Source organism: Hyla sarda, chromosome 12 (assembly GCF_029499605.1).
Source record: "Hyla sarda isolate aHylSar1 chromosome 12, aHylSar1.hap1, whole genome shotgun sequence".
Lineage (NCBI taxonomy): Eukaryota > Metazoa > Chordata > Amphibia > Anura > Hylidae > Hyla > Hyla sarda.
Genome location: NC_079200.1, coordinates 69,606,826 through 69,630,347, shown reverse-complemented (window position 1 = coordinate 69,630,347; position 23,522 = coordinate 69,606,826). Strand labels below are relative to the sequence as shown.

Genomic DNA, 23,522 nt, shown 5'->3' with positions numbered 1-23,522 from the left:
GCTCCATACTCCTGCCCCATAGCTATTACATAGCCCTGTATTAGTGACAGCTCCATACTCCTCCCCCGTAGCTATTACATAGCCCTGTATTAGTGACAGCTCCATACTCCTCCCCCATAGCTATTACATAGCCCTGTATTAGTGACAGCTCCATACTCCTGCCCCATAGCTATTACATAGCCCTGTATTAGTGACAGCTCCATACTCCTGAACCATAGCTATTACATAGCCCTGTATTAGTGACAGCTCCATACTCCTGCCCCATAGCTATTACATAGCCCTGTATTAGTGACAGCTCGATACTACTGCCCCATAGCTATTACATAGCCCTGTATTAGTGACAGCTCCATACTCCTGCCCCATAGCTATTACATAGCCCTGTATTAGTGACAGCTCCATACTCCTCCCCCGTAGCTATTACATAGCCCTGTATTAGTGACAGCTCCATACTCCTGCCCCGTAGCTATTACATAGCCCTGTATTAGTGACAGCTCCATACTCCTGCCCCATAGCTATTACATATCCCTGTATTAGTGACAGCTCCATACTCCTGCCCCATAGCTATTACATAGCCCTGTATTAGTGACAGCTCCATACTCCTGCCCCATAGCTATTACATAGCCCTGTATTAGTGACAGCTCCATACTCCTGCCCCATAGCTATTACATAGCCCTGTATTAGTGACAGCTCCATACTCCTGCCCCATAGCTATTACATAGCCCTGTATTAGTGACAGCTCCATACTCCTGCCCCATAGCTATTACATAGCCCTGTATTAGTGACAGCTCCATACTCCTGCCCCATAGCTATTACATAGCCCTGTATTAGTGACAGCTCCATACTCCTGCCCCATAGCTATTACATAGCCCTGTATTAGTGACAGCTCCATACTCCTGCCCCATAGCTATTACATAGCCCTGTATTAGTGACAGCTCCATACTCCTGCCCCATAGCTATTACATAGCCCTGTATTAGTGACCGCTCCATACTCCTGCCCTATAGCTATTACATAGCTCTGTATTAGTGATAGCTCCATACTCCTGCCCCATAGCTATTACATAGCCCTGTATTAGTGACAGCTCCATACTCCTGCCCCATAGCTATTACATAGCCCTGTATTAGTGACAGCTCCATACTCCTGCCCCATAGCTATTACATAGCCCTGTATTAGTGACAGCTCCATACTCCTGCCCCATAGCTATTACATAGCCCTGTATTAGTGACCGCTCCATACTCCTCCCCCATAGCTATTACATAGCCCTGTATTAGTGACCGCTCCATACTCCTCCCCCATAGCTATTACATAGCCCTGTATTAGTGACAGCTCCATACTCCTGCCCCATAGCTATTACATAGCCCTGTATTAGTGACAGCTCCATACTCCTGCCCCATAGCTATTACATAGCACAGTATTAGTGACAGCTCCATACTCCTGCCCCATAGCTATTACATAGCCCTATATTAGTGATAGCTCCATACTCCTGCCCCATAGCTATTACATAGCCCTGTATTAGTGACGGCTCCATACTCCTGCCCCATAGCAATTACATAGCCCTGTATTAGTGACAGCTCCATACTCCTCCCCATAGCTATTACATAGCCCTGTATTAGTGACAGCTCCATACTCCTCCCCCGTAGCTATTACATAGGAGAAAGCCCTGTATTAGTGACAGCTCCATATTCCTCCCCCATAGTTATTACATTGAAGGAACTCCCTGTATTAGTGACAGCTCCATACTCCTGCCCCATAGTTATTACATTGAAGGAACTCCCTGTATTAGTGAGCCCTCCCACATAGTTATTACATTGAAGCAATTTTTCCCAACCAGATTGCCTCCAGCTTTTGCAAAACTACAACTCCCAGCATGCCCGGACAGCCAACGGCTGTCCTGTCATGCTGGGAGTTGTAGTTTTGCTACAGCTGGAGGCACCCTGGTTGGAAAACACTGCATTGGAGATACCACTGTGTCTCTGATAGCCTCTATAGTTATAACATTGGAGATGTAATAGTGACAGCCCAGACCCCTTTCCTATAGATAATTACACACCAGAGACCCACTTAACTCGTGGGCTACAGTCCTTGGATAGACCCCTGTGCCACTCTCAGACCAGACCCTTCCCCTATAATTATTACACAGGAGCTCTATGCCTCTCCCCCATAGCCATTACATAGGAGAAACCCATGTATTAGTGACAGCTCAGACCCCTTCCCTATTGTTATAGCATAGTAGAGATCCTCCTGTCTTAGGGTATGTTCAGACTACGGATTATGAACGGAATCTCCGCTCGCAGAATTCCGCGAGCGGAGATTCCATTCTGGCGGCTGCCGCCGCAATACGATTGTTGCGGCGGTAGGACCACGCCGCACTGCACCGTCACAATTGACGGCTATGCAGTGTTGGCGGACTTCCACGCAAAGAATGAACATGTTCTTTCTTTGTGCGGAACAATTTCAGCGGCGGAATTGGCCGCCGCTGAAATTCCGCAGTGTGAACGGGATGTTTATGTTCACAGCACGTAATTCCGTTCACAGAATTCCGCAGGCTGCGTTCACATGGCTGTCCAGACCCGTCCCGTTCTTCTCCCATCAAAAAAAAAGTACTTTAAAAACAAAAAACGTACAGTAACGGATGCAAACAAATGTTATCGGTTTGGATCCATTATTATTCAGTTAATAAGCCAAAAAAGATAATAGTTTTTGTTCTGAGCATGCTCAGAAGTAAAAATGGATCAAAAAATGGATGCAAATGGATGACATCAAAGGCTCATCCGTTTTCCATAGACTTTACTGTATCCGTTTTTTCTTCCCTTTTCTTGATGGGAGAAAAAAATACAGCAAGCACCCTCTTTTTTTCCCATTAAAACCCCCCCCCCCCCCCAAAAAAAAAACCGGAAATGAGCACAGACGGGTGCAAACGGATGTGAAAGAATTGTAAAAAAAAAATCCCATTGACATCAATGGGATTATTTTACAACCGTTTGAAATATGTTTACAAGCAGCAACAACGGAACCTAAACGGGGGGGGGGGGGGGGGGGGGGGAACAGACGGCCGTGTGAATGCACCCTTATTAACAAATCCAGACTTCTACATAATTATTACATAAGAGGGACCCCTGCCCTGTATTAGTGACAGTACTATAACCCCACATTAACAGGCCCCTTGTGCAATACTAGACCCCTCCTGCATAGTGATAAAACTGGAGACCACTCTCATATTACTGAGACAGCACCCAAACCTCCCCCTATGTATAGTTTTTGTAAAATATAACTCTCTTTATTAGGAACATTTCAGGCCCCTTTTCTAACTCATAATCTCATAGCAGGCGCCCCATACCGTATTCATTGGGAAATAGCATTAGGCAACAGACAATAGGTAAAAACATACAAAAAAAGTCATACAAACAAAAACTTCCTTGGTGGTCCAAGGACATGTGCACAAAAGCAAAAATCCCGCTTAAGTAAAGCCGCATTTTTTTTTTTTTTTTTTTATTTGCACAGTTTTATCATCAAATACCACACAGCTAATGTCCATATAAACATAACCTAAGGGTACGTTCACACGTACAGTATCCTGCGCAGATTTGATGCGCAGGATTTTCTGCTGCAGATTTCAATGTAAACTCAATGACTGAACACAGCTTCAAATCTGCGCAGAATACTGTACATGTGAATAGACTCTCACAAAGTGGAGTCATTAAAGGGTTACTCCCATTGAAAACTTTTTTTTTTTTTAATCAACTGGTGCCAGAAAGTTAAACAGATTTGTAAATTATTTCTATTAAAAAATCATAATCTTTTTCTTTTTGGAACACAGAGCTCTCTGCTGACACCATGACCACAGTGCTCTCTGCTGACATCTCTGTCCATTTTAAGAACTGTCCAGAGTAGGAGAATATCCCCATAGCAAACATATGCTGCTCTGGACAGTTCCCAAAATGGACAGAGATGTCAGCAGAGAGCACTGTGGTCATGATGTTAGCAGACAGCTGTGTTCCAAAAAGAAAACAATTTCCTCTGTAGTATTCAGCAGCTAAGAAGTACTGGAAGGATTAAGATTGTTTAATAGAAGTAATTTACAACTCTGTTTAACTTTCTGGCACCAGTTGATTTAAAAAAAAAAAAAAAAAAAAAAAGTTTTCCACCGGAGTACAATGTTACAAGTTAAATGGTCACTTTCGTTTCAAATAACTTTTCTCCATGTCATGGCCTAACATTTTTTTAACCCCTTACGGACATGTTATTTAATTTTTTTTTTTTTATATACTTTCGTTTTGTCCTCTTGGTCTTCTAAAAGCTATTCCGCTATCTATATTCCACTTACAGACCCATGTGAGGGCTCGTTTTTTGCACCACCAACTGTTCTTTTTAATGACATTACTTATTTTACCACCAAATCTACAGTGAAATGGGAAAAAAAAATAATAATAATTTTGCAACTTTGGGGGCTTTTGTTTTCAAGCAGTGCACTTCTTGGTACAAATGACATGTTATATCTATTCTGTAGGTCTGTACGATTAAACCGATACCCAACTTATATATAGGTATATATAGGTTTTGCTTTATTTTACTACTTTTTAAAAAATTATAACTTTATGTATGAAAATTTGTATGTTTAAAATTGTCCTTTTCAGACCCCTATAACTTTTTTTTATTTTTGCGTAGACTGGGCGGTATGAGGGCTAATTTTTTGTGCCATGGTCTTAAGTTTTTATTGATACAATATTTGTTTTTGAACACTATTTATTTATATTTTTTATATATTTTTTATTATAATTTTTTTTTCCTGGTATAAGAAGCAACCAAAAACACGCAATTGTTGACTTAAGTATTTTTTTTACTTTTACGCTTTTTACCATGCAGTTAAATTAACATTATATTTTAATAGTTCGGACATTTACGCACACGGCAATACCACATATTTTTATGTTTTGTTTACATAATTATATTTTCAAAATGGGAAAAGGGGGGTTATTCAAACTTTTATTAGGGAAGGAGTTAGTTGATATTTATTGAAGGAGTAGTCTACTGAAAAGTAGTTCTGGTCCGTTGTGCCCAGGCTCCAAAAAAAATAAAAAGAAAAGAAACTTGATTTCACCTTTATTCGATCCCGCGTAGCACCGCTACAGCTGTTCTGTCCTCCGGTCCGGTCTTCTTCCGTGTGCACGGATTGTCATACTGCGTTCAGCCTATCACCCGCCGAGGCAGAATATTGCTGCGGCTGGTGATAGGCTGAGCGCAGTTTCACAATCCGTGCACACGGAAGAAGACCGGATTGGAGGACCAATATTGGCTGTATTGGCGGTACGGAGGAAGGGGAGTTAAAATTTCTTTACTTTTTTAAATGTTTTCATTTTGCAGCTCGGGCACAATGGACCGGAGATTCTTTTCAGTAGACTACTCCTTTTAACTTTTTTTTTTTAAACACTATTCCCCGCGATGGTCCCGATCAGCTCCGCTGAGCAGCCAGGAACAGATTTTGGCAGTTTTAGACATTGTGATCAACTTTGATTCCGGCATCTACAGGGTTAATGCCGGACATCAACCTGATCAGCGATGTCTGGCATTAGCCACGGATCCTTGCTGCTGATAGCAGTCGGGACCATGCGGTATGAGGCGAGCTCAGTGTCATCAGTGTTATCCTCACTAACCTGTAGGTGCAACCTGGTAGTGTGGATAACACACGAATGATAAAGATACTTACCTGTACCTGATCTGTGGTCCCATTCACCCGTTATCCTCCTCAGTCGGGCGGCAGGCTTGGTGCATGGACTTCATCGCTGCTGCTTTTTTAAGCCTGGAACTAGAGATGAGCAAACTTAAAGTAAATTCGATCCGTCACAAACTTCTCGGCTCGGCAGTTGATGACTTATCCTGCATAAATTAGTTCGGCTTTCAGGTGCTCCCGTGGGCTGAAAAAGGTGGATGCAGTCCTAGGAGACTTTCTTAGGACTGTATCCACCTTTTCCAGCCCACCAGGAGCACCTGAAAGCTGAACTAATTTATGGCACCAGTTGATTTAAAAAAAAATAGTTTTCCACCAGAATACCTCTTTAATAACCGAGTTGCTTTTACTTATGAATTTGATTCCAAGATTGTTTTTTTCGGGACATATTCTACTTTATGTTAGTTTTTACATTTTTGTAGATACTTGCATCATTTCTTGGTGAAAAATTCCAACATTTCATGAAAAATTTGAACGTTTAGCATTTTTCTAACTTTGAAGCTCTCTGCTTGTAAGGAAAATAGACATTCCAAATAAATTATATATTGATTCACAAATACAATATGTCTACTTTATGTTTGCATCATAAAGTTGACATGTTTTTACTTTTTGAAGACATTAGAGGGCTTCATAGTTTAGCAGCAATTCTTCACGTAAATTTCAAAATCTGAATTTTTCAGGGACCTGTTCAGTATTGAAGGGAATTTGAGGGTCTTATGTTAAAAATCCCCCATAAATGCCCCAATATGAAAACTGCACCCCTCACAGTATTCAAAATGACATTCAGAAAGTTTAACCCTTTAGGTGTTTCACAGGAATAGCAGCAAAGTGGTGGAGAAAATTAAAAATCTTAATTTTTTTACACTAACATGTTCTTGTAGACCCATTTTTTTTTTCATTTTTACAAGGGGTGGTAAAAAAGGGGTAAAAACACAATACAAGGGGTAAAAAAAAGGCCCCCCCAAAATTTGTAACCCAATTTTTTTCGAGTAAGGAAATACCCAATATGTGGATTTAAAGTGATCTGCTAGTACTTACAAACACTGACGCATGGCCCGTCCTTGGATGGACAGGCCATGCATCAGTGTTTTTCAGTTCTGCTGCAGTTCTCTTCAGTAAATAGGTATAGTCTGCAGCTATACCACTATTTTTTCTACAGGTTACGCAGCAAAGCTGCTGAATCCCAGGTATATTGACAATAAGAGAACTGTGTGTTAGAGATTTTTAAACCAATGGCAATAAAAGTTACGTTTTAATTTTTCAAGTGAATGGGAAAAATGGATTTCAGTGGTCACCCTAGTGACCAATTGTAAATAATATGGTGCCAGAACAGCACAGGTGTTTTGACGAATTCGTGAAAATGAGAAATTTTATTATTATTTTTTTTTTCACAAAAATTCTGGTGTTACCCCATATTTTTTATTTTCACAAGGGGTAATAGGAGAAAAAGCCCCCCCCCCCAAAATTTGTAACCCCATTTCTTCTGAGTATGGAAATACCCCATGTGTGGATGTAAAGTGCTCTGCTGGCGCACTACAATGCTCAGGAGAGAAGGAGTGCCATTGAGCTTTTGGAGAGAGAATTTGATTGGAATAGAAGTCGGGGGCCATGTGCGTTTACAAAGCCCCCTATGGTGCCAGAACAGTGGACCCCCCACATGTGACCCCCCCACATTTCAGATATTACACCCCTTACGGAATTTAATAAGGGGTGCAGTGAGTATTTACACCCCACTGGCGTTTGACAGATCTTTGGAACAGTGGGCTGTGCAAATGAAAAATTACATTTTTCATTTTCACGGACCACTGTTCAAATCACCAATTTAGTCCTCAAATGTACATGGTGCGCTCTCACTCCTGAGCCATGTAGTGCACCTGCAGAGCACATATGGGGTATTTCCGTACTCAGGAGAAATTGTGTTACAAATTTTGTGGGTCTTTTTATTCCTTTTACCTCTTGTTAAAAAGTATGGGGCAACACCAGCATGTTAGTGTAAAAAAAATGTAAATTTTTTACACTAACATGCTGGTGTAGACCCCAACTTTACCTTTTCGTAAGGGGTAAAAGGAGAAAAAGCCCCCCAAAATTTGTAACGCAATTTCTCCAGAATACGGAAATGCCCCATATTTGGCCCTAAAACGTTTCCTTGAAATACGGCAGGGCTCCAAAGTGAGAGAACGCCATGCGCACTTGAGGCATAAATAAGGGATTTGCATAGGGGTGGACCCAGATACAAGCGTTACAATTGCCTCCACCAAAAATACTCTATGGCAGTGTTTCCCAAACAGGGTGCCTCTAGCTGTTGCAAAACTCCCAGCATGCCTGGACAGTCAATGGCTTTCAATACTGGGAGTTGTTGTTTTGCAACAGCTGGAGGCTCTGTTTTGGAAACAGTGCTGAGACCTTTTTCATTTTTGTGGTGGGTGGGGGGGAGGGGGTTATTATGTAAGGGTATGTGCATATGTAGTGTTTTACCCCTTATTTTGTGTAATGTAGTGTTTTTAGGGTACAATCACACAGGCAGGGGTTCACAGCGAGTTTCCCGCTGGGACTTGAGCTGCCCCCTCCCACATGGTTGGGGGAAAACCTCCAGCTCTGGCAAAACTACAACTCCCAGCATGCACTGACAGACCGTGAATGCTGGGAGTTAACCTTAACCCAGTGTTTCACAACCAGTGTGCATTCTGGGAGTTGTAGTTATGCAACAGCTGGAGGCACAACTACAACTCCCAGCATGACCTTTGTCATGCTGCGAGTTGAAGTTATGCAACAGCTGGAGGCACACTTTTTTATAGAATAAATGTGCCTCTAGCTGTTGCATAAGTACAACTCCCAGCATGCACAGACTGCCAAAGGGCATGCTGGGAGTTGTAGGTATGCAACTGCTGGAGGCACAACTTCCAGCATGCCCTTTGCCTGTGCATGCTGAAAGTTGTATTATACACAGCACTCACCTCCAGCTGTTGTGTAATACAACTCCCAGCATGCACATCCAAAGGGCATGCTGGGAGTAGTAGTTATGCAACAGCTGGAGGCATATTTTTTTCTATGAAAAGGTGTGACTACATTTGTTGCATAACTATAACTCCCAGCATGCACAGACAGCCAAAAGGCATGCTGGGAGTTGCAGTTGTGCCTTCTGCTGTTGCATAACAACAACTCCCGGCATGGCCTTTTGTGCATGCTGGGAGTTGTTGCTAAGCAACAGCAGGAGGCACAGCCTTACCTCCTGCTGTTGCCTGCTCCCGAATCCTCCCCATCACCACCGCCGCCTCTGGTCCTGAGGCCCCGATCCCGCCACAGACGCGGGGGATCAGGGGGCCCCAGGTGCCGGTGTCCACTCACGGCACACACTCTCGCCCTCCGGAATGGCGGTGTAGCGGGTGCTGTTAGTAATACCCCCAGCAGGAGTCCTGATTCCGGCCGATGAATCAGTGCCACCTCATTCCTGCTGGTAAAGGGGGATAGGTGCTGTCTCGAACAGCACCTATCACCTTTTTTTCCGTGGACCCGATTGACCCGGAACCGCCGTTCTGAATTGACCGGCGATTTGCGGCAATCGCCAACATGGGGGGACCCTCCCATGTCGGCAATCGCCGCAAATCACAGGTCAATTCAGACCAGCAATATGTGGCAATTCCGGGTCCCTGTTGACCTGGAAAAAAAGGGTGATAGGTGCTGTCAGCAGGAGTGAGGTGGCACTGGTGCCACCTCACGATCGTCCTGATTCGTCTGCTGACTCTGGTTTCAGGACCCCCCAGGGGTTTGCATGGGGTGTCTGCTGAATGATTTCAACAGATTTCCTGTTCCGTTCACTGCCCGTTTACCGGCGGCGATGTTGACCGCAGTACCAGCCTGTACCACCAAGTTAATGCGAATGACACTGATGACAGATTCTCTTTAACCAATAATGACTCCCTTACACCAGAAAACAGCTCTCAAATCTTGGCTGTAATCTACTGTCCACAGAATGTTGTCAGGGAAAGTCTGTCTCTAGTATCAGCTAGATCAGGACAGAACACATCACTAGCTAAGCCCTGCCCCTGATTCCTAGGTGCAGAAAAGGAAGAGAGAAAGTGGGCAAGTATGAGAGAGCCAGGGCTGTGTACCTGCATGCTGAGCCTGTCTGTCTGCTGAAGATGTTTTACGATCAATGCTTCCCTCCTACCTTTGACCACCTATATAGATCAGGGCACATGTACCTTGTGTAAATACTAGTACATCTACTGCTATCCACAGTGCTGCAGTGTAATCTCCCACCACCATCCCTTTAGCTTGCTCAGAGTTGCTGTCTCTTCAATTTCTACTTGCATAGCCAGTGCATCAGTAACCCTTTCTCCCCCCTTATATTATCTATAGTACTATATCGTGTAGTTCGTACCCTAGCACAGTGCCAGCCTTTTCAGTCCAATGCACTTTCACCAGCACTATGTGATGGCACAGCATAGAGCAGTTTGTGCTGTGATTGGCTTAAGAAGTAAGAGAGAGGAAGTGCATGTGTGTGTATTACTGTCAAACAGTCCTGCTGTGCCCCCCCCCCCCCCCCTTGAAATAGCGAGAATAAGAAATAGCTGGGTGCCAGGCAGGCTTTAAAAAAATGTATTTGAAACTGGTACACTGTAAGTTTGCAAAGCTTTAGCTTCACAAACCGCAAGACTTCTAGAACAATGACAGTGCAGTGTATCCGCACCAATACCTCATACCAACTGTCAAGCCCGCTGGGGAAGGGAGGAGGATTTGGGCTTGTTTTGCAGCCACAGGACCCCGGTACCTTGCAGTCATCGAGTTGACCATGAACTTCTCTATATACCAAAGTATTCTAGAGTCATCATACCAACAGCTAAAGCTTGGCCGAAACTGGGTCATGTAACTGGACAATAACCCCAACACTGCAGCAAATCTACTACAGAATGACTGAAAAAGTCATAAAGAAAACCATTTCTTCAACTCATTGGGGGAGATTTATCAAAACCTGTTCAAAAGGAAAAGTTGCTGAGTTGCCCATAGCAACCAATCAGATCACTTCTGTCATTCTCCAGAGGCCTTTTCTTAAATGAAAGAAGTGATCTGGTTGCTTTGGGCGACTAAACAATTTTTCCTCTATCCAGGTTTTGATAAATCTCCCCCATTACTTCTAAAGGTCGTTCTACGAGCTGACTATTCATGGGGTGGACTTCATTGTTCACATATGGCTTTTCCATTTTGGCTTCATTGTTTAATTTAACAATGATACAGTGAAATTGCCTTGATACCTAAAACCATAGATTTCAAAACAATTTTCATTACATACTCTTGTACATGGGGAAGCAGTATTATAATAGTTATATTCTTGTTCATAGGAGGCAGTATTATAGTAGTTATATTCTTGTTCATAGGAGGCAGTATTACAGTAGATCAGTAATATTTTTGTACATAGGGGGCAGTGTTATAGTAGTTAGGTTTATGTTCATAGGGAGCAATATTATAATATATTGTACATAGGAGCAGTATTTATAGTAGTTATATTTTTGTACATAGAGGATAGTATTATAGTAGTTATATTCTTGTACATAGGGAGCAATATTATAATATATTCTTGTACATAGGAGACAGTATTATAGTAGTTATATTCTTGTACATAGGGAGCAATATTATAATATATTCTTGTACATAGGAGACAGTATTATAGTAGTTATATTCTTGTACATAGGAGACAGTATTATAGTAGTTATGCAAACAAAGTAGTGAAAAAACGTTTGCACTCAACTGTTAAAATCCAATTCTTGCCGATGGCCAGAGGAAGCAGATTAACCTGCAAAACAGGCTTGTAGCTTCACCCGCTCAGCTTCGGCTGTAGCGTGTTTCCTTCACCCCCTCCCCGCGGCGGCCAGCTGTTTTTATGATGATATGAAATAAAAAAATTGGATTTTAGCAGGTGAGTGCAGAAGTTTTTTTCTCTACTTTGTTTGCATACTGGACATTGTTTGCTACACTTCCTTGCACCCCTGCATACCCGTGTACTACTACTACACCCATCAGAGACCTGTGCTTTTCATTCAGATTGGGTGTAGTAGTGCAGTCTCCCCTTTTCCTCAAGTGCCCACATTATAGTAGTTATATTCTTGTACATAGAGGACAGTATTATAATCGTTATATTCTTGTACATAGGGGGCAGTATTATAGTAGTTATATTTATTGTACATAGGGCGCAGTAATATAGTAGTTATATTCTTGTACATAGGAGGCAGTATTATCGTAGTTATATTCTTGTACATAGGGGGCAGTATTATAGTAGTTATATTCTTGTACATTGGAGCAGTATTATAGTAGTTATATTCTTGTACATAGGGAGCAGTATTATAGTAGTTATATTATAGGGAGCAGTATTATAGTGGTTATATTCTTGTACATTGGGGACAGTATTATAATAGTGATATTCTTGTATATAGGAGGCAGTATTATAGTAGTTATATTCTTGTACATTGGGGACAGTATTATAATAGTTATATTCTTGTACATAGGGAGCAGTATTATAGTAGTTATATTATAGGGAGCAGTATTATAGTGGTTATATTCTTGTACATTGGGGACAGTATTATAATAGTGATATTCTTGTATATAGGAGGCAGTATTATAGTAGTTATATTCTTGTACATTGGGGACAGTATTATAATAGTGATATTCTTGTACGTAGGAGGCAGTATTATAGTAGTTATATTTTTATGTACAAAGGGGAAGTAGACCTGAAATGACTTGACTGGATGAGTTTTATAGGGCAGTTGAGTTTTCTGTTGTTGTAGCCTTTGATATACAGGTATAGCAGCAGGAAAGACCTGCTGCTGCCGCCATCTCTGCTTATTTATGGAATACAAGATGCATTAAGCATTAGGGTGCGGTGGATCATACATACAGATTATCATCCATTGGTATAAATCCCAGCGTAGCATTGGGAATACTGTGAACTATCATCTTCAATCATGTGATTGTGAAGCTGCCCTGAGAATTAGGTTGCGATATACAAATAAGACTAGAGTAGAACATTGGGGGGGGTCTGTGATTGGAGACCCTTGCTTAAATGAAGGATTTAGGAGCTCTGATGCATTACATTGCCAGTGATTCACAAGAATCAGCTCTGAATTTGGACACAGACTAGAGGCCAGGGCACTCTTTGGTTTGTACCTTTGTCCCATCTTTTTCATGTCCTCCTTTTAAACAAGTTATACTTTATAGTGGGCACTTTTATAGTCTGTATCAGGGAATGTGCGGATATTGTGAATCCCATTGCATTCCCTTTTCTTCAAGTCCAGGTGTGTAAAAAATATAGAACTAGACCAGTGTTTCTCCATAACCTGCCTTTACAATAGACCCTGTCTTGCATTTGTCTTGAACAAATATTAAGGAGCTTATAAATGCTTTAAGCACTGATCTTGAGTTGCATCTTATGTTATTCTCCAGTCTAGGGATCGACCGATTTTAAGTTTGGCCGATATTCACGATTTTCTGAGTTATCGATATTGGCAATTACCTTACCGATAATGCGGGCGCTTTAAATCAATGAACTGCAGCGGCTTTTACGGGGCCAGAGACCGCCGCCCGCTTCTCTCCCCATGCCTGTCCTGAGTCCAACCCCTGTCGCTGCCAGAGACCGGGGATGGGGGAGGCAATGGGCTGGGGCGGTCTCTGGCAGCGGCGGTGGTTGGACTCAGGACCCCAGGATAGGCAGGGGGAGAGAAGCGGGCGGTGGCGGCGGTCTCTGGCAGTGGCGGTGATTGGACTCAGGACAGGCAGGGGAGAGAAGTGGGCGGCGGCCACAGAATATCGGTATAAATTATCGGCTATCTCACAGGTTATCGGTATCGGCTCTAAAAAATCAATATCGGGCGATCCCTACTCCAGTCATAGGACATTGATGATCTAGTCCTCTGGAGGGTTCATGAGTGTATTGCAGTGTTTCCCAACCAGGGTGCCTCCAGCTGTTGCAAAACTACAACTCCCATGCTGGGAGTTGTAGTTTTGCAACAGCTGGAGGCACTCTGGTTGGGAAACACTGGTGTATTGTGCTGTATCTGTGTCTGATAGCCTTGCATCATGTATCTTCCTTACTGTTTTGCAGGTGAGGTGTGTGTGGCTGCTCATCTTCTTCCTCCTTCACGAAAATGCAGCGTTCTATGTCCCAGGTGTGGCACCCATAAATTTCCTACAAAATTCCCCTGTAGATATAAAGGTAAGATGGTATCTGACGCTACTATGGGTGGTAATACACAGTAGACATGGCTGATACCGATATGTCTCATCTACAGGCTGTGAAGCTGACCAGTTCCCGCACTCAGCTGCCTTATGAGTATTACTCTCTGCCCTTCTGCCGACCATCACAGGTCACCTACAAAGCGGAAAATCTAGGTAAGGAGCACTTTTTAGGTTGTATAAGTGCAGGTGAAGGTGAAGTATGCATTACAATGGTGGGCAGCAAAGAGAATTTTATTCATGGGGTCTTAAACTTGTATATGAGGGAACTGCATGTTTAGCTTCCCACTAATAGTCTATTAGTAAAGAAATGTGGTGCCACTTATCATACAGCGTTCCAGATTTTTTTTAAGTCTCCCCCTGACATTTCATGTACAAGATTGGGTGTTCTAGGCATCATATCATATTGCAATGCAATACATTAAAGGAGTACTCCGCTGCTCAGCGTTTGGAACAATCTGTTGGAGCCGACATCGGAAGCTTGTGATGTCATAGCCCGCCGCCTCATGCCCCGCCCCCTCAATGCAATTGCCACGCCCCCTCCCATAGACTTCCATTGAGGGGTGGGGCGTGACATAATGAGGCACGAGCTATGACATCACGAGCTCCCTTGCCGACTCCTGCGTTCGGAACAGTTTGTTCCAAACGCTGAGCAGCGGAGTACCCCTTTTCCAGGATTAGAAAAACACTGCTTCTTTTTTTTTTTTTTTTTTTTTTTTTAAACAGCACCACTCCTGTCCACAGGTTATGTGTAGTACTGCAGCTCGGTCCCATTTACTTCAATGGAGCAGAGCTACAATACCAGACACAACCTGTGGGCAATAGTGGTTCTGTTTTTGCAAGAAAGAAGCAGAATTTTTCTAATCCTGGACAACCCCTTTAACCTGTTGAGGACTATGGGCGTACCTGTTCGCCGTTGAGTCCTGGAACTTAAAGGGGTACTCTGCCCCTAGCATCTTATCCCCTATCCAAAGAATAGGGGATAAGATGTCAGCTCGCTGGGGTCCCGCTTCTGGGGCACCCCGCTATCATTACTGCACAGAGCAAACTCGCTCTGTGCGTAATGACGGGCATTACAGGGGCCGGAGCATCGTTACGGCACGGCTTCGCCCCCTCATGATGTTGAGGCGCTGCTCCTCGTGACGGCACAGCCTGCCCCCTCTATACAAGTCTATGGGAGGGGGCGTGGCGGCCATCACCCCCCCTCCCATAGACTTGCATTAAGGGGGTGGAGCCGTGACATAACGATGCTCCCGCCCCTGTATCGCTGGTCATTACGCACAGAGCGAGTGTGCTCTGTGCAGTAATGATAGCGCAGTGCCGCAGTGGAGATCCTGGGGCTCCCCAGCAGCGGGACCCCGGCGATCTGACATCTTATCCCCTGTCCTTTGGATAGGGGATAAGATGTCTAGGGGCGTAGTACTCCTTTAAGGACCAAGGGCGTTCCTGTAAGCCCTGGTCCTGTTACTATAATTGTCCTGTATAGGAACTTATGGTATGAGTGTAAGAAAGTTTATAAAATATGTGAAAAAATATTAAAATATTGTCATGTTAAAGAAACAAAACAATAAAAAATAAACAAAACATGGATATCACCGCATGTGGAAATGTCTGAGCTGTTAAAATATACATTGTTTATCCTGCACATTGAATGCCTTATAAGATAAAGAATACCAAGTTTTAGAATTCCTGTTTTTTTGGACCCCTAGCTTTTAACCCCTTAAGGACCACAGATTTTTTCCTTTTTGCACTTTAGTTTTTTCCACCTCCCCCTTCTAAAAATCATAACTCTTTCGACTTTCCACCTACAAACTCATACGAGGGCTTGTTTTTTGCGCCACCAATTTTACTCTGTACTGACTTCAATTATTTTACCACAAAATCTACGGTGAATTCAGAAAAAAATATTCTACATTGAAAAAAAAAAACGGCATTTAATAAATTTTGTGGACTTCCATTTCTACGCCGTACATTTTTCTGTAAAAAAGACACCTTATCTTTATTCTGTAGGTCCATGCGCTTAAAATGATACCCTACTTATATAGGTTTGATTTTGTTTTACTTCTGTTAAAAAATTATAACTTTATGAATGAAAATTAGTAGGTTTAAAATTTCCTCTTCTGACCCCTATAACTTTTTTTATTTTTCCATATACAGGGCTATTTGAGGGCAAATTTTTTTGCGCCATGATCTGAAGTTTTCATCGGTACCATTTATGTTTTGATGTGACTTTTTGATCGTTTTTTTTTTAAACATTTTTTTAGAGTATTCAAAGTGACAAAAAATACGCAATGTTGGACTTTGGTATTTTTTTACGTGTACGCCATTGACCGTGCGGTTTAATTAATGTTATATTTTTATTGTTCGGACATTTACGCACGCGGCGATAACACATGTTAATTTTTATTATGTTTTAATATTTTTTATATGGAATTTGGGAAAAGGGGGTTGTTTTAAACTTAATAAGGAAGGGGTTAATGTGTTTTTGTTTATTTTGACCTTTTTTTTTTTCTATACTTTTAGTCCCCTTAGGGGACTTTTAGGAGGAATCATTAGATTCCTCATACAGATCAATGTGGTTCCATAGAACCACATTGATCTGTGTGCTCTGCAATCGATTGATAAAGCCTGGCAGGAGCAGGATTTATCATTCTCAGAGCCGAAGCAAACTTGGAAGGAGAGGTAATCCCTCCGGCTACCTCAGCAGTGGATCACACCCCCCACCTCAAGTCGGGAGCCCGCGCCACACACCATTTACCGCACAAGGACGTGTATACTTGTCCTTGGTCATTAAAAGTTATATAATTTCTTGTACAGACATTTGGCATCGTAAGAATTGTGTAGAACAGATCAGACCATATAGTGAATATAACTCAATTCCCTTGTGTTTTCTCCATCACTAGGTGAAGTCTTGCGGGGTGACCGAATTGTGAATACCCCCTTTAAGGTGTTGATGAACAATAACAAGAAATGTGAGATTTTATGCAACACTCCCAGCAGCCCTCTGGTGCTTAATGCGGAAGACAGCAAACTGATCGCTGAGCGGATCCAGGAGGATTACTATGTGCACTTGTAAGTCTGCCTGCCATCATTGTCACATGTAGCATACTGCAGCATGTTTGATGCACACAAATATTCTGCAAACTCCCTTTAGCGAGTATTGGTACATAGAAAACGCACCTCCTTCTTTGTTTAGCAGCGTATTTGATGCTTTTTATTTTCTTCCGACACCTCATCAGCTGTTTGTGTGTCTTTGTGTTTTAATATAAGCAACCATTCCCACAACAATTGTTAAATTCAATAAAATGCGCTTTAGGTATTACGAGCCATAGATTTTGCGGGCACTGACGTCTGCAACGTATTTCAAGGCTGAAGTACACAGCGTGACATACGCGGCAGGTGCACTAGGGGTGACCCTACTGTTAAGGGATTCTTTGTTATTGCTACTGGGAAGGTGAGAACTGCCATGTCTTCCATGAATGGTACAATAGATCAGTGTTTTCCAACCAGGGTGCCTCCAGCTGTTGCAAAATTAAAACTCCCAGCATGCCTGGACAGCCAAAGGCTGTCCAGGTGTGCTGGGTGTTGTAGTTTTGCAACAGCTGGAGGCACCCTGGTTGGAAAACCCTGCAAAAGATGTATCCAGGGGGCTCACTCTGGTCTCCCATCTGGAAGTGGCAGCAGTGGAGAATTATGGAGCAATAAATTGATATTCTGTGGAGCAGCACCTTTCCTGTAATATTAATATAAGAATTTGTGTCCTTCCGGCTTTAGAATAGCAGACAATCTGCCAGTGGCCACCAGGCTGGATGTCCATCTTGGTCATGACGAGGATGATAAGAAGAAGGACCGAGATATTCAGTTTGAGCATGGCTATAGACTGGGGTTTACCGACAACAACAAGGTAAGTGCATTTTATTTATTTATTTTATTTTTTTAAAGGGGTGAGTATACTTTTGCAACTTCTGTCTGGTTTCTCTAAAGCATCAAAAAAAAAAAAAAGACATTATTTATGAATAAATTCTTATTTATTCATGTATGCACCTCCTGTGCAGTCCTTTGTGTCCCCATGGTGGCAGACACATCCTGAGTAGGTGGATCCTGCAGCCATGTGGTAAGCTGGCTATACACATTACATATGCCACCTGAAGCCACCGATTGTGGTGAGATTAGCTAACCATCTAATATTAATGGTAGTCTCATGGCTTTCTATGTACACTTATAGGGCAGACATTCTGGTTCTTAGCATTAATTAGGATAGACAAAATGGAAAAAATTGCCCATACAGGTTCCACTCGCGGCTCTTCAAGACGTCTTCACGGTTTCTTTTTTTATTTTGAAATATCCTTTGTGGTAAGAACACGGTCAACAACACAGATATCTGCACATTTACAGGTGAACATAAACCTGGATGCAACATTTCAGGTGCGGACCCCCTAATGATCTATGGGACTGCTGGGACTTGTGGTTCTCTTGAGTTTAAAAGGTCTGGCTTTCCCCTCACAGATAATGTTGGGGGACAGAAGGATTGGACATGTTGAATTTTAATTCAGAGAGACAGGGAAGGGTCTGAAAGGGGACAGTGTCTTCCCCCCCCCCCCCCCCCCCCATCCTCCTCCCGCTGCTTTATTCAGAAAACATGCTAACAGCTATCATGTGTATGGCGAGCTATATATATATATATATATATATATATATATATATATATATATATATATTGTTTTGGAAACAGAATGTCTCTTAACCACTTAGAGACCCAGGGCGTACCTGGGCAAACCCCTGGGGGGGGTCCTGTTCCCCCCCCCTCCCCCCCCCCATGGGTGATAGCAGTGTCCTCAGTGGCGGTTGCAGGATACAGCAGTAGGTGAGTTGTTCACCTCCTACTGTTGCTAAGCAACAACTCCCAACATGCACCGCCAAAGGGCATGTTGGGAGTTGTAGTTTTGCAACAGCTGGTGGCAAAACTATAACTCCCAACATGCCCTTTGGCTGTTTGTGCATGCTGGGGCTTGTAGTTATGCAATAGCTGGAGGCACATTTCTATGAAAAAGTGTGCATCCAGTTGTTTCATAACTGCAACAACCAGTATGCACAAACTGCCAAAGGACATGCTGGGCGATGTAGTAGTGTGCCTCCAGCTGTTTCATAACTACAGCTCCCAGCATGCCCTTCGGCTGTCAATGCAAGCTGAGAGTTGTAGTTTTGCAACAGCTGAAGGCACACTGGTTGCGAAACACCTAATACCTAACTCAGTGTTTCGCAACCAGTGTGCCTCCAGCTGTTGCAAACTACAACTCCCAGCATGCACTGACAGACCGTACATGCTGGGAGTTGTAGTTTTGCAACAGCTGTAGGCACACTGGTTGCAAAACACTGAGTTAAGTAACAAACAGTTTTGAAACCAGTGTGCCTCCAGCTGTTGCATAACTGCAATTCCAGAATGCACGGACAGCCAAAGGGCATGCTGGGAGTTGTAGTTTTGCAACAGCTGGAGGTTTAACCCCACCAATGTGAATGTACAGGGTACAGTCACACAGGCGGGGGCTTACAGTGAGTTTCCTGCTGCAAGTTTGAGATGCAGCAAGTTTTACTCCGCAGCGCAGACTCCCAGCAGGAAACTCCCAGCTGTAAGCCCCGCCTATGTGAATGTACCCTAAAAACACTACATTACACGACCACAAAATAAAAAGCCAAACACTTCATATACATATACCCCTACACAGTTACCCCCCCCCCCCCCCCCAATAAAAAAAAAAAAAAAGTCTTGTGCAGCACTGTTTCCAAAACTGAGCCTTTAGCTGTTGAAAATCAACAACTCCCAGTATTGCTGGAGACACCCTGTTTGGGAAAAGCTGCCGTAGGGTATTTTGGGTGGCGGATGCAAATCCCCAATTTAGGCCTCAAAGGCGCATGGCGCTCTCTCACTTCAGAGCCCTGTCGTATTTCAAGACAACAGTTTAGTGCCACATATGAGGTATTTCTGTTCTCAGGAGAAATTGTGCTACAAATTTTGGGGGTCTTTTCTCCTTTTACCCCTTATGAAAAGGTAAAGTTGGGGTCTACACCAGTATGTTAGTGTAAAATGTTTTTATTTTTTACACTAACATGCTGGTGTTGCCCCATACTTCTAATTTTCACAAGCAATAAAAGGGAAAAAAAGACCCCAAACTGTGTACGAAAATACCCCATATGTGGGTGTAAAGTGATCTGCGGGCACACAACAAGGCTCAGGAGTGAGAGCACACCATGCACATTTGAGGTCTAAATTGGTGATTTGCACAGGGGTGGCTGATTTTACAACGGTTCTGACATAGACACAAAACAATAAATACCTCTAGATTCTAGTTCTAGATTCTACTCTACTCATTGTTTCATCTGTGTTTGTGATTCTTTGTGTTTCCTTTAATGTTGAGACTCGCACCTTCTTCTTTCAGTTTTACATCCACAATCACCTGTCGTTCTATTTGTATTTCCATCGGGAAGAGGTGGAAGAAAACAAAGAGCCCACGTTTAGGGTCGTAAGGTTCGAAGTCGTCCCTCAGAGCATCAAGATGGAAGGTAGTGCGAGTGGGATGGATCCTTCATCAAATGTGACTTGTGGATCCTTCATCAAATGTGACCGGGGGGGTGGCTCAGGGGTCTTACAGACACTAGTATTATTAATGGCACGTGGTTGGTGTGAGAGGAAAGGGTGTGTTACAGAATTTGATACAGAACATTGATCTTCCTCAATGTTGCAGATCTTAAAGGAACGCAGGATGGTAGCTGCACCGTCCCTGAAGGCTCCAAATCTGCCCCACAGGAGATTGATCCATCCAAGGAGAACAAGCTGCTGTTTACTTACTCTGTTTACTGGCAGGTGGGGGACACTGACTGATCTTATAAAGGGTTGGATCAGAGAACTTCTTGCAGTAAAAGATTTCTTCCTTCATCTTTCAGGAGAGTGATATTAAATGGGCTTCCCGCTGGGACACCTACCTGACCATGAGCGATGTGCAGATTCACTGGTTTTCTATCATTAACTCTGTGGTGGTCGTCTTTTTTCTGTCTGGTGAGCATATGATACAGATATTTTTTGACATCCTTATATTGACAGGGAGTTACATCATGCCTTCAGTCACATCTGAAGTTGCATTGACAATTCTATAAATGTTAACTCTGTAGATTGAGGTTTTCACATCTCCCTTTGTTGTTCTTCTTAAAGGAGCCCAGATAAACTAGGTGTTTATGAGCACAGTAATGTTTAATCCAGTCAGTGGAATTGTGACTGCAGCTTTAGTTGCACCTGGAATATAATGCTTCAGCTTTAAAGTGGTACTCCGGCGCTAAGACATCTTATCCCCTATACAGCTGTCACGCCCCCTCCCATAGGCTTGCATTGAGGGGGCATAGCGAGTCGTCACACGGGGGCGGGGCCTTGATGTCACAATGCTCCGGCCCCCGTGATCGCCAGTAATCAGACCCGGAGCGAAGGTGCTAGATCACGGGAGTCCCCAGCGGCGGGACCCGCGCGATCAGGCATCTTATCCCCTATCCTTTGGATAGGACAAAAGATGTCTTGGCGCCGGAGTACCTCTTTAAGGAAGGTCTTGTCGTCTGCTGTACTCAGACCTTGTCTTTTGTTTCCTAGGTATTCTGAGCATGATCATCATCAGAACCTTGAGAAAGGATATTGCAAACTACAATAAAGAGGATGATATTGTAGGTTCCATTCACTGACCCCTTCAGTGTTGGTAAGCTTGATGTTCTCTGACCTGTTTCTTTGCTTCTCTTATAGGAGGACACAATGGAGGAGTCTGGATGGAAGCTGGTGCACGGCGATGTCTTCAGGCCCCCGCAGTATCCCATGATCCTTAGCTCACTTCTGGGATCTGGGATCCAGCTCTTTTGTATGGTTCTGATTGTGATCTGTAAGTGTGTAGTGAATAAAGGGGCTTGGGGGGGGGGGGGGCAGCAGGTTAGAGACCTCCCTGATGTTCATATGGTTGGGCTTTTTGTCTCCCCTAGTTGTCGCCATGCTGGGAATGTTGTCTCCGTCCAGCCGGGGGGCCCTGATGACCACTGCCTGCTTCCTCTTTATGTTCATGGGGTATGACTGTCCTAATCTTTTAGCCTTTGACATGAATACAACTTGACTATCTTTAAAGGGTGCCTGTCACAATCTCTGGTGGCAGGATATGTTTAAAGCTCCTGGGCAATCTCATAGCACGAAATTTGCTATGAGAACAAATTTCTGTATGTCCCATAGACTTTGCATGGGACTTCCAGAAAAGATCTTCTGATTGCATCAGTCTGAGATCACCAGATTATCTGTGAACTTTTAACATATCGTGCCGCCAGATATTATGACAGGTAACATTTAAGTATACACGACAGATCTACTTTGTGTTTTGCAATATTAGAGAACTTTTCCTATTACATAAAGTATATGCACCTGCATTTACATATTTTTGTTTATTTTTTTAGTGTTTTCGGAGGATTCTTTGCCGGCCGCTTGTACCGTACTCTAAAGGGTCATAGGTGGCGCAAAGGAGCTTTCTGTGTGAGTAACAACTAGTAGTCACCTCCATGCGTTTTCAAGTGTAATAACTGCATTTATGTACAGAAACTGAACTAGCAGGTAGCTGCTGTGATGTATTATAGCCCAGATTTATCATTCTGAGGACAAAAATGGTCTAGTTTTCCCACAGCAACCAATCGCAGCTTATCTTTTGTTTTACCAGATCTTGTTAACCTCTTCAGGATGCCGAGCGTATGCATACGCCCTGCATCCCGAGTCCTTAAGGACGTGGGGCGTATGCATACGCCCGTGGGAATTCCGGTCCCCGCCGCTAGCCGGTTGGGGCCCGGACCGGGATGCCTGCTGAAATCATCATTCAGCAGGCATCCCGGCACATCGCCCAGGGGGGTCCTGAGACCCCCCATGTCGGCGATCTCAGAAAATCGCATGTCAATTCAGACATGCGATTTTCTGCTATTCCAGGCTGATCGGGTCTCTGGTGACCCGATCACCCGGAAAATAGGGATGATCGGAGCTGTCAGTGACAGCCCCGATCATCCTGAGGGCTAGGAGTTAGGTCGCACTGCTGCGATCTCCTCCTATCCCCTGCCATTGGTCAGAACTGATTCTGACCAATGGCAGAGCAGGTCAGTGGGTTGCCATGGCAGCCCCCGTTCTGCCCACCCCTGCATGTCGAGGGGAACATGGGAGAAGATGGAGGCCAGTACCTGGAGGAGAAGATGCCTGGGAACCGCTGATAGTCGCAAAGATCAAAGATCCTGGCTCAGGTAGGGAAACGACGGTGGGGGGGGGGGGGGGGAGAAATGAAAGTGAAAGTAAAGTGATCTTTACTGTGGCAACCACTAGGAAGGCCAAACTGCAACTCCCAGCATTTCCAGACAGCCAAAGGCTGTCTGGGCATGCTGGGAGTTGTAGTTTTGCAACATCTGGAGGGTCACAGTTTGGAGACCACTATTACAGTGGTGCCCAAACGATAGCCCTCCAGATGTTGCCAAACTACGACTCTCGGCATGCCTAGACAGCCCAGGCATGCTGGGAGTTGTAGTTCTGTAACA

General features: G+C 43.6%; 1 protein-coding gene across 1 annotated transcript in view; it reads left to right on the top strand.

Annotated features, from left to right (window-relative positions):
• Positions 1-23,522, top strand: part of TM9SF4 (transmembrane 9 superfamily member 4) — a 38,013-nt gene that overhangs the window by 2,230 nt on the left and 12,261 nt on the right. Inside the window, exons 2-12 of the mRNA XM_056547413.1 lie at positions 13,816-13,926; positions 14,003-14,102; positions 16,850-17,018; positions 17,721-17,850; positions 20,381-20,504; positions 20,687-20,805; positions 20,886-20,997; positions 21,577-21,647; positions 21,724-21,856; positions 21,954-22,035; positions 22,413-22,488. Of these exons, the coding sequence (XP_056403388.1) occupies positions 13,816-13,926; positions 14,003-14,102; positions 16,850-17,018; positions 17,721-17,850; positions 20,381-20,504; positions 20,687-20,805; positions 20,886-20,997; positions 21,577-21,647; positions 21,724-21,856; positions 21,954-22,035; positions 22,413-22,488 (1,227 nt within the window). The remainder of the gene's footprint in view (positions 1-13,815; positions 13,927-14,002; positions 14,103-16,849; positions 17,019-17,720; positions 17,851-20,380; positions 20,505-20,686; positions 20,806-20,885; positions 20,998-21,576; positions 21,648-21,723; positions 21,857-21,953; positions 22,036-22,412; positions 22,489-23,522) is intronic.